Raw genomic sequence first — 15,482 nt, 5'->3', positions numbered from 1 at the left:
CAGAACCCCTAACTCTGATCCACACACACCAAAATGCCATTCATATTTCTACTTAGTTGTTCATTAGGGTTAGGAATATTGCTGGCTAGGCCAACATTTGTTACCCATTCCTAATTGCCCAAAGGGTAGTTCAGAGTCAATCCCATTGCTGAGTCTGGAGTCACATGTAGGCCAGATCAGGTAAAGACAGCAGATTTCCTTCCCTAAAGGGACATTAGTGAACCAGATGAGTTTTTACAACAATCAACACAGTTGCCATAAGGCTAGTTCTTTGATTCCAAAATTTTTATTAAATTCAAATTTCACCATCTGCCATGATGGGATTCATACCCATGTCTCCAGAACCTGAGTCTGGGTTCTAGATTACTAGTCCAGCGACCTTACCATTACACTGCCTCTTCAAACTGTTTTTTTTTGACATTATCCATCTGTTCAGATCTGGCTCTTCATCTAGTTCATTTTTGATAACTCTGCAAAGGTCCTATTTCTAATTTAGTTTATTATTTTATTAAGTTTGCCTCTCCAATTCTCTCCATTCTCCATAAACCTTGGCCATCCAATCACAGGTCACTCAACTGACCAAGCCAACGCTATGTGCATCATTGCAACTTGGCTTCTTAACTGTTCAAGGAGCAAAGTGGCCTGGGATTTACATGTATTCCAGTCTGAGGTGAAGGTGTTCAGACAGGTGATGCGGACTTGTTGGGCCGTAATAATGTTGAAAAACAAAAACAAAAAACTGTAAGTGCTGGAAATCAGAAACAAAAACAGAAACTGCTGGAAAAACCCAGATCTGGCAGCATCTGTGGACAGAAAACACAATTAACATTTTGGACCCAGTGACTCTTCCTCAGAATTGGGTTCTCAGGAAGGGTCACCAGACCAGAAACATTAACTCTGCTTTTTCCCCATTAATAATGTTGAGTTGGTTTTTGGAGATCACAAATATCCCTGATTGCATTGTTTTACTGAAACTCATGTATTTTATAGAGATTTATTTTTAGTTGCTTAAGAGAAGATGGCCCTCTCCTTATACAACATGGTCTGCAACAATGAAGGATCCAGCAAAAAGGCTGATTGGTGGGGAGTTGCTAGATTTTAACCCAGAAACAATAAATGCATTATTGTAAAATTATTACCCAATAAGCAATCTCAACCCAGTAAGTTTCCCTTCTGGAGCATTAGCTTTGCAGCCTTAAATTATAAATGGTTGCCACTTGTACCTTTGCTCTTGATAAGCTCCACTGTAACACTAAAGCTACTGTACATATTAGCTCACATATGGTTAAAATTTCTGTCTACTATGCTACTTGAATTTGGGACAAGTATTACTAATGCAATATTAGTCTTTGTTTCATAGTGTGCAAAGAGAGAGCTATTCCTTTTAAAACCAATACCCAGGGAGTCTGGAATCACCCCCAGGAACAGCCATCAGCCCAACAATGAAGAGAAAATAAAATCGCTGGTGCTTTGATTTATGGTAAACCAATCATAAAAGTCGACCAGCTAACAGACAGTCATCAGCACTAACCTTCACTGCAAACAAGCAATAAATAACGCATTACCCAAACAGCGTAGCAAACTGCTCATTCTGTAAAATGAGTACCCATTTAGGCTCAAAGGACATATAAAGTACAAAACACCAAGTAACCCAGTGCAACACTGATGTGTTTCTTGCTGCTTTGCTGCCGACCTCAGACTAGAGACTATTGTCTGGGGCCCCATCTGTCTTTTCCAGTCGATTCAGGTGAATGCTGATGATCCCGTTAGCATTTTTTTTTAAAGAAAGAAGCAAGAGGGTTTTTCAGGCACCCTGGCCACACATTCTTTCATCAGCCAACACCACTAGAAACAGATCAAGTCATTCATCTCATTGCTGTTTGTGGTATGGAGCTGTGCACAAAATGGCCGCCGTGTCAGCCCACGCAAGAGAAATCACAGAACTTGCAAATAAATGGTAGCATATGAAGCATTTTGAATTTTGACAGACATTACAGAATCATAGGTCTTTTTTTAATATCAACTTTCAATTGAAAAATGAGAAGTTTGCAACAAAGGAAACTTATTGGGTAAAATAAAAATGCCAGGAGGTGAGCTACAATTGGAAGCAAAGTGTGGAAAAGACATTGTGCCATAAATGTGATGGTCTGACGCCTCCACAACATGGTGAAGGGGGAATAAAACAGCTGATGAACTGTTAACTGTCAAACTGCTGCTATTAATCAGCTGATAGTGCTGCAGCAGGATACCAGGAGAGCGGTTTAAAGAACACTGACAGCCAACACCACCCCTTTACCCAGTTCAAGTCTGGCAGAACTCCCATGTTGTTTTCTGTGCAATCGAAGTGTCACAGTCTTATTCAGACCATTTTACTTCAGTTGCAATAAGAGATGTTCTCCATTCTGCCTGTTCAGCAAAAGGGTCTTGTATTCTGTGCTTATGGAGTGCTTAATGATTATGGGTCAGTCATTTGTTAATCTTGCACTCCTAAAAATTAATGGCATAAATGTCAATGTAATTTTGCAGCCACGCCCTGATCTGTTTCTCTCTTTAACGGACAGAGTGACAGAAGGACAGGCAGGCGGGCAGGCAGAGAGACAGACAGACACTCTAAGGTTCCCTCTGCGTACAGCACTAATCTGACGTAGGATTGTCAGGCTTTAAGCAATCCTCCTGGCCCCTTTGGGCTGTCTTTCTTCCCATCCAAACATCACACCCACCAAAAGAAGAAGCATTCAAAGGCAGGAATAAGCACATAAAAAGCTCAAAGTGCACACAATCTGGTACAGAGTACAACTTGCACAGTTCTCTCATGCTACAGCCTGATCCTGTGGCATAACAGAGGACTTTCAGGTTGCAAGGAAATACTAACAGCAGCTAACACCAGACCCAGAGCTGCAGTTTCAAGGGGGACCCCACTCTCTTAAGCATTTTAGGAATTCCAGTGATTTTCAACAAAAAAAATGCAGGTTTTTTTTTAAACTTGTGCTTAATCTCCGCCCAAAGAAAAACAAAGAAAAGAAATCTGAAACGTAACTACAGCTGCAGCATGATTAAAAGGACTTACTAGTTCAATATTGTCAATAGCAAATAAAGCAACATGGCTTTAATTGACAGCACATGGATAATCTGCCTTTAATTTCCTTTGTTGTGAGGCAGCCTTCCCCTCCTCCATGGTCTATGCATTATATGCTATCCAAGCTATATACGTGGCTTCAAAAAAAAACTAGCCCATCAGTTGAACACATTATTATATGGTTACATAAACCTCACTGACTGAAAAACATGCTAGAAATCACGTGGGCCAGTGATGGAACAACAGTTTCTCTCTAAGCCAGAGCCTTGTGCAATAAGCTGTTACCAGAGGCTCAGAGGGGGAGTTGCAGAGTGGGCTTCCTTCCTCCAACAGCAACAGGTTATGCAAGGAGAAGCGTTTGCCAGTTCTCAATTACCACCTCTCCTCAAATACTGCATCAAACACCCTCTTAAAAAAACTGAGTGCCTACACAGCAGCACATGTAAATCACGAGTGATGCATGAGACTTTGTGCAGGATTCTGCCTCTGCCACCATCTCAGGACCCCTGATCTATTTTGGTTAAATATCAGAACAGACACAGAACGCAATCACTTTTATAAATATGCATTCTCTTTCGAGACAAAAAGCTCTGCTAAAGTTTACGAGTGCCCAATAGGGGCCAAGACTGTACGTGTATACCCAGCTTGGCACCACATAGCATCGGGACATCTCTGAGCAGTCGGGCTAACTGGCACGGGACATCTGAGCGGTCGGGCTAACTGGCGCGGGACATCTCTGAGCGGTCCGGCTAACTGGTGCGGGACCTCTGAGCAGTCGGGCTAGCTGGCGCGAGACAGCTAACTAGACAGCAAGGGACTGAAGCAGCTGGGCTCTGATCAGCTCACAATATCTAGAGTCGTGCCATCATTTCTACACTGCCAAGGCAACAATTTCGCTACAAACCAAAGCTGACAATGTGGTCACACACCATCAACAGAGTCCATAAAATGGCCACAGCAGAACAGTCAGTGTGATCAGTGGTGCTCTCACCCAAGCCCAAAACGTCATGGGTTGAAGCTCTCTTGAAGGAACTTTTTGAGTGTGCAACTCAAGTGCAGCACCAAAGTGGGAGACAAAGGATTGTTGCATAGGGAGAGATGCGCTCTCTCAGTTAAGATTTCAGATGCTTCATACAATAGTCTTGGGGATGTTTCACTTGTATGGCCAAAATTTGTTGTCCAGCACTGTTTTTGATTTGATTTATTATTGTCACATGTACCGAGATACAGTGGAACGTATTGTTTTGCATGTTAACCAGGCAAATCATACCTTACATCGGGGAACAGAACAGAATGCAGAATATATTGTTGCAGAGAAAGATCAACTCTAATATATGACAGGTCCATTCATACGTCTGATAACAATGGGAAGAAGGTGTTCTTGAATCTGTTGGTATGTGTTTTCAAACTTCTGTGTCTTCTGTCTCGTGGAAATGAGTGGAAGGGAGAATAGCCGGGTGGGAAGGATCTTTGATTTTGTTGAATGCTTTCCCGAGGCAGCGGGAAGTATAGGCAGGATCAATGGAAGGAAGGCTGGTTTGTGTAACAGACTGAATAGTGGGCTTTCTCAGGCTGCCACATTCTACTTGGTGATAATGGTGTCAGGGTGTCATTGGTTAGCAAGATCACCCAGGATTTTGACCTAGCGATGGCAATGGAATGACGTTCTATATCTAAGTGGAATGTGGATTGGAGAGGAAATTGAAGGTGCAAATTTATTAATGCACCTGCTGCCCTTGTAATGTGGGTGGGACAGCGTGCAGCTTTGGAAGGCACTTTTGAGGAAGCCTTGCTGCACTGTAGTGTAGCCACAATACCCTGGCAGCTGATTAAACATTATCTTATCAGCCTGTTTTGTCAAGGATATAACCAAATTTCTTGAATGCTATTGGAGCTGCAAACACCCTGACCCACTGAGAGTGTTCCATCAAACTCTGGACTTGCGTCTTGTTTATCTAGTCTTTCACTTGATATAGGGATCATCGGCTCGGCCAGCATTTAGTGCCAAAATCTAATTGCCCTGGAGAAGGTACTGATGAGTTGTCCACTTGAACAGCTGCAGTCATTGGGGTGTAGGTACACCCACATTGTTAGGGACAGATCTCACCAGCGACACTGAAGGAACGGTGATATATTTCCAAGTCAGGGTGGTGTGTGGCTTAACTGGCAGATGATGGTGCTCCCATGTATCTGCTGCCCTGTTCCTTCTGGATGACTATGGTCCTGGGTTTAGAGGGTGCTGTCTCAGAAGCCTTGGTGAATTTCTGCAGTGCACCTTATAGATAACACACGCTGTCGTGGTTACTGAGCGTTGATTGAGAAGACAGCAAATATTTGTGGACATGGTGCCAATCAAGCTAGCTCCTTTGTCCTGGATGGTGTTACTTTTCTTGAGTGTGATCGGAGCTGCACTCATCCAGGCAAGTGGGTAGCATTCCATCATATGGCTGACTTGGGTCTCGTAGCTGGTCGATAGTCTTTGGAGATTCAGAGGCCACAGTCACCACAGAATATGAAATGTTTGATCTATAGCGGCCACAGCATTTATGGGATGGCCCAGTTAGCTTTCTGCCTTTTGATGGCCTCAGAATGCTTAAGGCAGGAGACAGAGCAACTAGAAAACCACCAAATGTTATGTTTCCTCACGTCAGAGGTGATCATTTATAGGCACAAAGGTATTTTGTCAATACAAGCATGAACTGTCCCACTTCCGAAGAATTGCAGATGAGACTAAACACTGTACAATTATCGGGAGCAAACTCTTCCAACTCCTTGAGTGAACGTAAAAGATCAATTTGCGTTATTTGAAAAGGAGAAGAATCTTCCCATTGTCAGTCAACATTAATCTTTCAACAACATCTTGCCAAAAATAAAATGCATATTAAGGCAGCCATTTACCCCGTTCCTTTTTTGGGATCTTGCTCTAAGTCACCAGCATTTTTTACACGGATGGTGATCCTCGGGTTAAACCACCGCCAGTGTCTCAGTGTCTCTATCTCTCTCTCTCTCTCTCAACTGAGAGAACAAGTCTAATGGTCCACTGGGATTATGGCAGCTTTACCGTATACTTTAAAAATAATTTATGGGATTCTGGAACATGCTAAAGATGTGAAAGAAAGTAATTACACAATAACTTCTTTTCTTTCAATGCAAACTAGTATTACGTAAGACCAATGTATCTCTTTTGAGTTCTTCCATTTCAATTTGAAATCCCAATGCTGCTAATATGAAACATTTGGGATGTAATTACTTATCTTGTGTTTAGCAAAGGCTGCAAATGAAAACAAACTCACATTAGTGGAGCACACTATACATACACACACACACACACACGGAGTGAGCTCCACCCAGAATCTGGAATTTTTTCCATTTTACATACCAATGCTGAGTCAAACAAAAAGACAGCAAGTCAGCCCACACCCACATCTCCACCAGTTCCATCTCTAGTTTCCCCAGATGCGATAGGCAAAGCAGCAAATGTATATCAGCTGTTACTTTTATCAACTCAGTGGAGGGACCAGTTGCGTTAATTGCAAAGTTAATCAAACTTCTGACAGTCACATGCTGGACAAGCAATGAGCAAATATCATAATCATTCTTGATCATTGCCCACTGAACCCAGCTGGAAAGTGCCACCATGGGACAGAAGAGCACCACTGTCAGCTGTGATGTCTTCAGCAGTGGAACAGCTAGTCCACATGTGGCCGCCTGGACCCACACACTGTCTGCTAGTAGCGTGCAGTGGTGCAGAATCTGATCTTTTCACTAATTCCAGGATTCAGAAGCAGTGAATCACACCATGACTGACACATACCCTTCCAAATCCCCCTTCCTCTCCACTGACACATATCCTTTGATAACCTTAATCAACAAAAAAATCTGCCATCCTTAGCCTAATACACTTTATCACATGAATGCAGGCCCAGAAATCTGAAAGCTTAGTCAAGGAAAGTTAAGCCATGCCAAATAATGCAACCATACACATGGAGGTGGGAGTATTGAAGGTATTGTCTGGAATACTGCAACCCAGAGCTTCCCAAAATCTCTCAGTGTAAGCTCATCTTAAGAACTTCAAACTTTCTGAGACACCATAGAAAGTCTTTTTTGGAGGTGAAGTATGAGAATTGTTAAGTAATGGAAGACTTCAGGGGTTGAGTGTAAGGAGGGCTGAAAAGGAGGCAGGATTCCTCAGAAAACAAAACTACCGCCAAGAGGTTTTTCTGCAGCAGCAACTGGGCCTCACAGAGCAATCCATTAGGCCACACTCAGCAGCAAAACAAAATCATGAACATTTAAAGAGGCTTTACAGACATCCGAAAGCTGTTCGAGCTGTGTAGCAGCCACTTCTGCCTCTGAGCTCGTGACCTCAGGAGGGGGGTGGGGTGGTGGAGGCAGGCAGGGGTCACAGGTTAGGAAGCTCTGCTGTAACCCCAGAATCCTCAGGAGAGAAGGAAATAAATAAACAAGTAAATGTTTTCCAGCATCCTTTTGTAGCCAACTCATGTATTTAGTCATATCATCTTACCTCTTTGGCAGTGTTCACTTGTCCAACATCGATGGTTAAACTGATCGTTGAATACAGTCTGGGCACAGTCGCTTTTCCCCCTCAAGGCGCCTGGACACACGTCACCACATTCTCTGTCATCTTTATTGGACTTTATGTAATTGTCCTCCACCGAGTCCAGAATCTTCGACCAGTCAAGGGTGGACAGGTAGCAGAGCTCTGGGTTCTTCTCAATCCTCACTGCGCCCCGGGTGATGTTCACCAGGTTGTACAGACCAATCTCTTTGAAGTGCAGCATCTCAAATATCACCAAAGCATAGTTGAAGAAGAGCCTCGTCCCACGGATCACAGTCAAGTTCGGGAAGAGATCTTTCAAGCTCTCGAGACCGTAGACGCGGAAGAGGAGCAGGTAATCCGTGATCATTGTGAGCTCTGGGAAACTCAGACCACGGAAATCCTCGGGTTTGGTGCCAAACATCAGCAGGATCTGCAGATTTCCCTCGATGACGGTGCAGTTTCTCAGCTGCTGCAAGTGTGTAATGTTGTTTCGAATATCAATGCTTTGACAAACTGTGGAGAAAAAGAAGAGGGGAGAAGGTTAATGCTTATGGCAATGTGAAACAATGCACAGCCTAAGATCATTGGTTCATACACAAAAATATTTCAACAATTCACAATAACTCTGTGAGATTCTACCCTTTCAAGAAATTTCGTGAAATGCTTCTATAGAAATGTAAGATGGGAATATTGGGAATTGGAATTAACAAAATAAAGTGGTTCTATTGCCAACAGATGACAAGAACAGGCAAAATTAATCTGCCTTGCTTCTGTGCTGGTGTTGCTAACCAAGTTTGAAAGGATAATTACTGACAGAAGCAGCTATACGAATAAAATATTTCTAAAAACATACTTTCAACACAAGCAATTTTCACTTATATAGCACTTTTAACACAGTTGAATGTGCCAAGGAACTTCACAAGAGCAATTATCAAATAAAATGCGATACCAAGCCACATTAGCAGATTCAAGATAGGTGTCCAAAAGTTCGGTCAAAGTTCTATCTGAGGGAGCGTCACAAATGAGGTGAGAATGGTGGAGAGGTTTCCAAAGAGAATTACAGAGCGAGGCCCAGGCAACTGAAAGCACGTGTACAAATGATCTTAAAATCAAGGAAGAGTTGAGGAACGCAAAGTGTTCGGACAGCTGTTGGAATAAAGTTATGGAACGAAGGAGGGGCAAAGTCACGAAGAGATTTGAAAATAAGGTCTGGAAGCTAAAGGTTTGGGTATTTCCGGATCAGAAGCTACTTTAGTCAGCAAGCACAAGGAGTGATGAATAAACAGAACTTGCCGTGATTTAAGAAAACGGTCAGCAGAGATTTGGAAGAGCTTGTTAACTAAAGCAGCATGGTGAAAAGCTGGCCAAGAAAGCATTGGCATGGTGATGTCAGAGGTACAATTTCAGAATTATAAACACTGCAACATGTCTTGTGTGCATGCTTCACCATGGTGGCAGAATTAAAAAGCAAGGCAGACACATTTGAGAAACCTCACAACCTTTAAAAAGTACTTGAATAAGCACTTTGAGTGTCATAACATTCAAGGCTATGGGCCTAATGCTGGAAAGTGAGACTAGTGTAGATTTAGCAGTATGAATTTGATGGGCCTCTTCTGTACCGAAAGACGCTATGATTTCCATTCACAGTACTTTCCGTGACTAGAGGACATCTCAAATTTTTAAAGGGTAGCCACCACTATATTGTCGCCAATTTACAGACAACACGTCCCACAAGCAGCAACATGATAATGACCAGACAATTTAATCAGTGATGTTGATCAGTCAGGGTGCCACTTCAGAACTCCTCTGCTCTTTGTCAAGATAGGACCACGAAATCTTTCGGGAACACAAGATAGAACACAGCCTCAATTCAAGGTCCATCTGAAAAACACCAATTCCAACAGTACTGCCCACCCTCAGCATTCTGCAGAGCATGTCAGTCTTGATTTTAGTGCTGCAGCCCCACTGTGGGTCTTGAACTCGGAATCTTATGACTCAGAGGCAACATTGCTACCCACTGCCTTGGAAAGGCAAAGTTGCCACAGTCCTACTGGATCACAGTGCTACTCTCCTATTAGAGAAAGAGATGACTGGTGGTGAGTTTAACCTGAGGATCACCATACCTCATGCGAGGAGCAAGGGTCAGAAGACGTGACTGTCATGGGAACATCTGCCAGTGTCGGAACTGAACCCATGCTGTTGGCTTCACTCTGCATCGCAAACCAGCTGACACCACGTTACAGGTCTCTGTTAATCCTCTCCTTATTTCCTAGACTCGTACCGCCCACGTTAAAAACGCTTCCTCAAAATTCATCTTTGCAGCAGTGTGTTCATCCTTCCCTCTGCTACGTTAGTATTAATTAGCCTCAAGCACCTCCAGATTTTTACAATGACAGTGCTATCCTGTAACTGTATATCATTCCTACTCTTGCACTGAATGTAGAGAGTTGTATCAGGGCAACACAGATGTAGCAGCTTCACTCATCCCTGAAGATCACACGTTCAAATCCCACTACACAGATTTGATCATACAATCCAAGTCATAGGAGGAATAACTGGATCAACTGAGCTTATACTGACTAGAATTCAGAAGAATGAGGGGGTGACCACATAGAAATATATAAAATTCTGATGGGACTGGACAGGCTACATAAGGGAAGAATGTCTGGTTGTTGGGGAAGTCCAGAACTAGGGGTCACAGTTTAAGGGGTAAGCCTTTCAGGACTGAAATGAGGAAGAATTTCTTCACTCAGAGTGGGAACCAGTGGAATTCTCTCCCACAGGAAGCTGTTGGGATCAGTTCATTAGATATATCAAGGAGGGAGTTGGACATGGCCCTTGCGGCTAAAGGGATCAAGGGGTATGGAGAGAAAGCGGAAATGGTATACTGAGATTGCATGATCAGTCATGATGATCTTAAATGGTGATGCAGGCTTGAAGGGCCATATGACTTATTCCTGCACCCATTTTCTATGTTTCTAAGCTAACACCACAATGCAGTGCTGAGAGAGTGCTACGCTGTCAGAACAGCCACTTTCAGATTACAGGTTAAACTAATTGGTCAGGGAACTATGAAAACCAATGACAATGTGAATAATTCACCCGAATTTTTGACTGACATTTATCCCTTAAATGAACTCCATAAAAACCCGATGAATTGGTCATTTATATCACTAGGATTGGCAGAACCTTGCATGCAACTTGGCTGCCACAAAACAAACAATATTACATGTCAAAAAGTGATTTATTGCCACTGATGTGTTTTAGGATACCCAAGGACATGAATGACACTATAAAAATTCACAGGCAGCCTATCTAAGTTCAAACATAAATGTCCAATCCATGATCCACAGCTGGGCCAGATGGTGGAAAACTATTAAAACATTTCTGTTTGTGCAGCAATTAATCAATTGAACCAACAGGCTTATGCAGAGGTAGTGACCCGCTGTACACAGGAGGCCATTCAGCCCATCAAGTCTATGGCAGTTCTCTGATGGGCAAGCCTCGATTGAGGTCTCAGTTCCCCACTCTATTCTTATAATATGATTATATCATTTAGTTCCCCCAAGACCTATCCCTTGCTATCATCACTGCATGTGCCTTTCTCTAAAACATGCATTTGTACAGCATCTTTTGACACAGTTTTAAAGATAGATGCCAAGCAGATTCACAGCAATGTTATCAGTCACAATGGTAATTATTCCTCACTGCGTCCAAAACTAAGTTCTAGTTAATGAGAAGAACCTGAGTTCAGCAGATGCTGTATGTCAAAAAGACAGGCTGGAAATGCGGGAAACACTCAGCGTGTGTAGATGAAGAAAAGTAGGGCTAATGGCCAATAACCTTCCATCGAAAGCAGGAGAGATGCTACAGATGATATGCATCAACTAAACTAACTTGGGAGTGATACACTACGGAATGCCAAATGTAGGGAGTGAGATGGTTTTCTCTAAGGCAAAGTACATTCCTGTTCCAGGTCAGATTTAGAAGCTGTCTCAATTAGTAAAGTTGAGGAGTCTTTAAATCAATCAGAATTCCTCAGTGTTTTGTATTGGGGGGAGCTGGGGTTTTGGGAGGGAGGGAGTTAGTCAGTGGGGATTAGATCACATTTTTAAGAAGTTACATCAACTGAATTTAAAGTTTCCTGAACTCTTTCTCCCATGTCTCATAGATCCTAACTTGTCAACTGCAGAAAATCTCTCAGCTTTCAAAACCTGTGCTTGATTTTCACTGAACATATGTTGAACCTATTTCCCTGTCAAAGTCCCAACAACATTAAAGGGTGGAGGGAAAGGGAGACAGAGCCAGAAAAGCATGTTAGAGAAATCCCCCAATAGCCGACAGTGAAAAATGTAAACCCAGTAATGGAGAGAAGCCGGATATGGCCAATATACCCCACAGAGCAAATGAATTTGCCTCTGAAGAACTAAAAATAAACACACTCATGATTTAATGTTAAACATTCGGAGTCATGATGCGCTTGCCACCGTGATTGCGAGGAAGGATGAATGGGTCAGTTGGTCTGTCCCTGCCTATTAATTTCACATGTTCGAATCAAAGTTGGAGAGGAGCAGACCTCTCGGTATCCTTCCAACATTCCTGCTTCAGCCAGCTCAATTAAAGAAAAACAGATTAACTAGTCATTTATCTCACGGCCAAGTCTGGCATCTTGTTTTAAAAGAATAGCTGCAGCAATTGCCTGCTGAACAAGTTACTGTAATGCAAACACTATTTACTAAGTCAATCAAAAACCAGGACGCTGATGATTAACATGCTTATGTCACAGATGTGCTCAGGTCACCCAGACACATCCATGTGCGTCAAACCAAGGCACAGATGCAAATTGATAAGTGATCTCATCAACGGCTCAGAAAGACGCGACAGACTCCTTAGAGTAAACTTGTCGGCATATTTGTTACAGTTTTAATTTGTTTACTCAAGGATTATGTGGTCAGGGCTCAGCAGACACATCTGTCTTTTATTTCATCCTTCAGAAATCATTAAAGAGATGCATAAGAAGTTTAATAAGATACATTATCCAGTAGTAACAGGGCAATGATTTTGAAAATTGGTGCAAGAGTTTTATTTATTAATAAATTAGCAGTGGCACAGTAGCAGTTATGGAATAACAAGGGCAAAATGAATGATACATCTCCAAAATTAACTGAAGTTTCTTACTTTTGTTAGACATAGTTCCCATCTCATAGCCCCTCACATACCTCAGGAAGAAGGGGTTTACCAGCAATATCATCAGATTGGTAAACCAGAACCGCAGGCTAATGCTCTGGGGAACATGGATTTGAATCCCACCATGGCTGAGGATAAAATTTCAATTCAATAAAAATCTGAATTTATAAAAACCTGGCTGAATGGCAACCATGCAACCATTGTCGATTATCACAAAAACATATTTGATTCTTTAGGGAAGGAAACTGCCATCCTTACCTGGTCTGGCCTACCTGTGACTCCAGACCCACATCAATGTGGTTCACTCTTTACTGCCCTCTGGGCAATTAGGGATGGACAATAAATACTGGCCTAGTCAGTCATGTCCATATTTCATTAACAAATAAAGAAAACACGTGATCTGCTACTCTCCCTACTTCTATGATCAGATCTCTCCCAATTTCTTTCCGACCTACTCCCTAAGCCAAGGTTGTGCAAAGTGGAGTCAGGACCTAAAATTTAGTGGTTGCAGAATCCAAAGGTAGTAAGGGTTACCGTGGAGTTTGGACTAAGTTAAAACAGCTGTGCTCACTGTTTTAACAGGCCCTGTTCTCACTAAGGGACCAGAACAATTTATAAACCACAAAATGGGAGTCACGGTGGGAAAGAATTTGGGAAGCACTGCTCTAAACACAGCAATGCTGCCCCCAACTGCAGTATCCCAAGTCCATACAAAGTACGAGGAGTCTCTAACTTTCAGCCCTGCGACCATAGCTTTGCAGTCCACAGAACCCTTCTGAAGTGCATTCACCATTGTGATGTAGGAACTGGAGCTGATTATTTGCACACAGCATCGTGATAATGACCAGATAATCCATTTTTAAATGATTGAAGAGGAGACAATGGTCAGGTCATCAGAGAGAATACCCCTGCCCTTCTTTGAAATAGCACTTGGGAATTTTCACCTCCACCCGAGGCAGCAGTTGTGGTCTTGGTTTAACATCTCATCCGATGGACAGCACTTGCTCAGTGCTGCACTGCAGCCAGCCTAGATTTTTGTGCTCATGTTTCTGGAGTTCACAATCTAATGACGCGGGTCTAAACCATGGCTGTGATTAGCAAACCTGGTGTATATTTTTTGCAAGAGAGCAGAAGGAGCTTGCCCTGAAAATCTTAATCAGGCTAGGCCCAAAGTGACACAGTGTACCAAAAGAAGTACTATCATTCAACATCAGCACTCACTTAAATTAAGTGCAGTGTTTACACAAAAAGCACACAGTCATAGTTCCTCCAAAAAAAAATCTAACAGGCGCGTTAAAAACGTAAGTGCGATCTAATCAAGTTGTGTTTACTTCAGTTTCCAAGGCATGAAATACACTTCGGATGCATCTTTGTAAAAATGTGCTGCGTAACTTTCAGTCAGACCTTGGCTCAGCTGTTCCTCATCCAATCCAATTTAGATAAAATCTCTCAGAATCTTCCAACATAAAGCTTTATCACCAGCAGACACGACAGCACTGATGAGGCACTTCAACTTTATTCTGTGCTTTCAGCACCACTGTGATGTACAGTGTAAATAAAAGTGAATTACTACTGAACTTACAAATCCTAGTGGGCAATGTGGGAGTGAGAGGGTGTGGGCGAGTGAGTGAGAGGGCTGGGAGCAAGTGATGGAGGTGTAGGCAAGTGAGGGGTGGGCTAATGAAGGAGACACTGTGGGCAGGTGGCAGGGCATGTGGAGGGTAGAGGGCATTTGTTCTTCAGAAGGACAGAAAGGCAGAACAACAACTGGCTGGATTGGCACCAGAATGTTGTTGCATTAAGTTTTCACACACAAAATTTCCAGCATTTAAAGGACTGTATGTTAGTGCATGCTTGAAAATACCATCCTCTGATTATGAGGCTCTGTTACATTGAGCGTTCTGAACTTCAGGCTCAACTTACATATGCAATGCATTTCTGCCTCCAAATAGTTTTGTGAGGAATATAACACTGTGTGCTTTTTAAGCAAAAATGTCAGTATGTGTGCAAAGTATCACAATGAAGATTCGAGCTTGGAAGAGTTGGTTTCAAATAAATAATTCCAAGCTAGTTTATATTTATATCGCATATTACGACATGGCTAAATGCTGCACATACCATGAATTACACTGAAGTGCTGCAACTCTTATGAAAGTAAATGTGTCAGCTATTTAACACACAGCCAAGGTCTGAACCAACAGCCCACAAAATGAATGACCAGTTAATCTGCTCCTGTCAAAGAGAGAGAACACACAGCTGAACCATGCAAACCAGGAGACTTTCAGGTTTGATCCCCTTTCTGTGCTAAGTTGGCTGATAGCAGCCAAAGCCATATCTGGGCTCCAAACTTACCCAGAGATGGCGGGGAAGAAGCAGGATAAGATTCCGACTGCTATTACATACAGCACTGCCATACGTGTATGGTCACCATTATCATTAGGCACAGCAATAACTTAAGTTTATACAGTGCCTACAATGTTGTAAAACGTCCCATGCACGTTAAACAGAATTTAATATTCGACCACATAAAGCAGACAGGTGACCAAAAATATGATCAAAGAGGTAAGTTTTAGTCAGCATCTTTAAAAAGAGATAGTTGAAGTGGTTTTGGAAGGAAACCTAGATTTTAGAGCCCAAGGCAGCTGAAGGCATGGTTGC

At 42.5% G+C, this 15,482-nt stretch overlaps 1 protein-coding gene across 1 annotated transcript in view; it reads right to left on the bottom strand.

Annotated features, from left to right (window-relative positions):
• Nucleotides 1–15,482, bottom strand: part of LOC109915409 (insulin receptor-like) — a 272,296-nt gene that overhangs the window by 225,949 nt on the left and 30,865 nt on the right. The window contains exon 2 of the mRNA XM_048613938.1: nucleotides 7,602–8,150. Within this exon, the coding sequence (XP_048469895.1) occupies nucleotides 7,602–8,150 (549 nt within the window). The remainder of the gene's footprint in view (nucleotides 1–7,601; nucleotides 8,151–15,482) is intronic.

The sequence above is a fragment of the Rhincodon typus genome, chromosome 29 (assembly GCF_021869965.1).
Source record: "Rhincodon typus isolate 14 chromosome 29, sRhiTyp1.1, whole genome shotgun sequence".
Classification (NCBI taxonomy): Eukaryota; Metazoa; Chordata; class Chondrichthyes; order Orectolobiformes; family Rhincodontidae; genus Rhincodon; species Rhincodon typus.
This window is presented reverse-complemented; position numbering and strand designations above follow the sequence as displayed.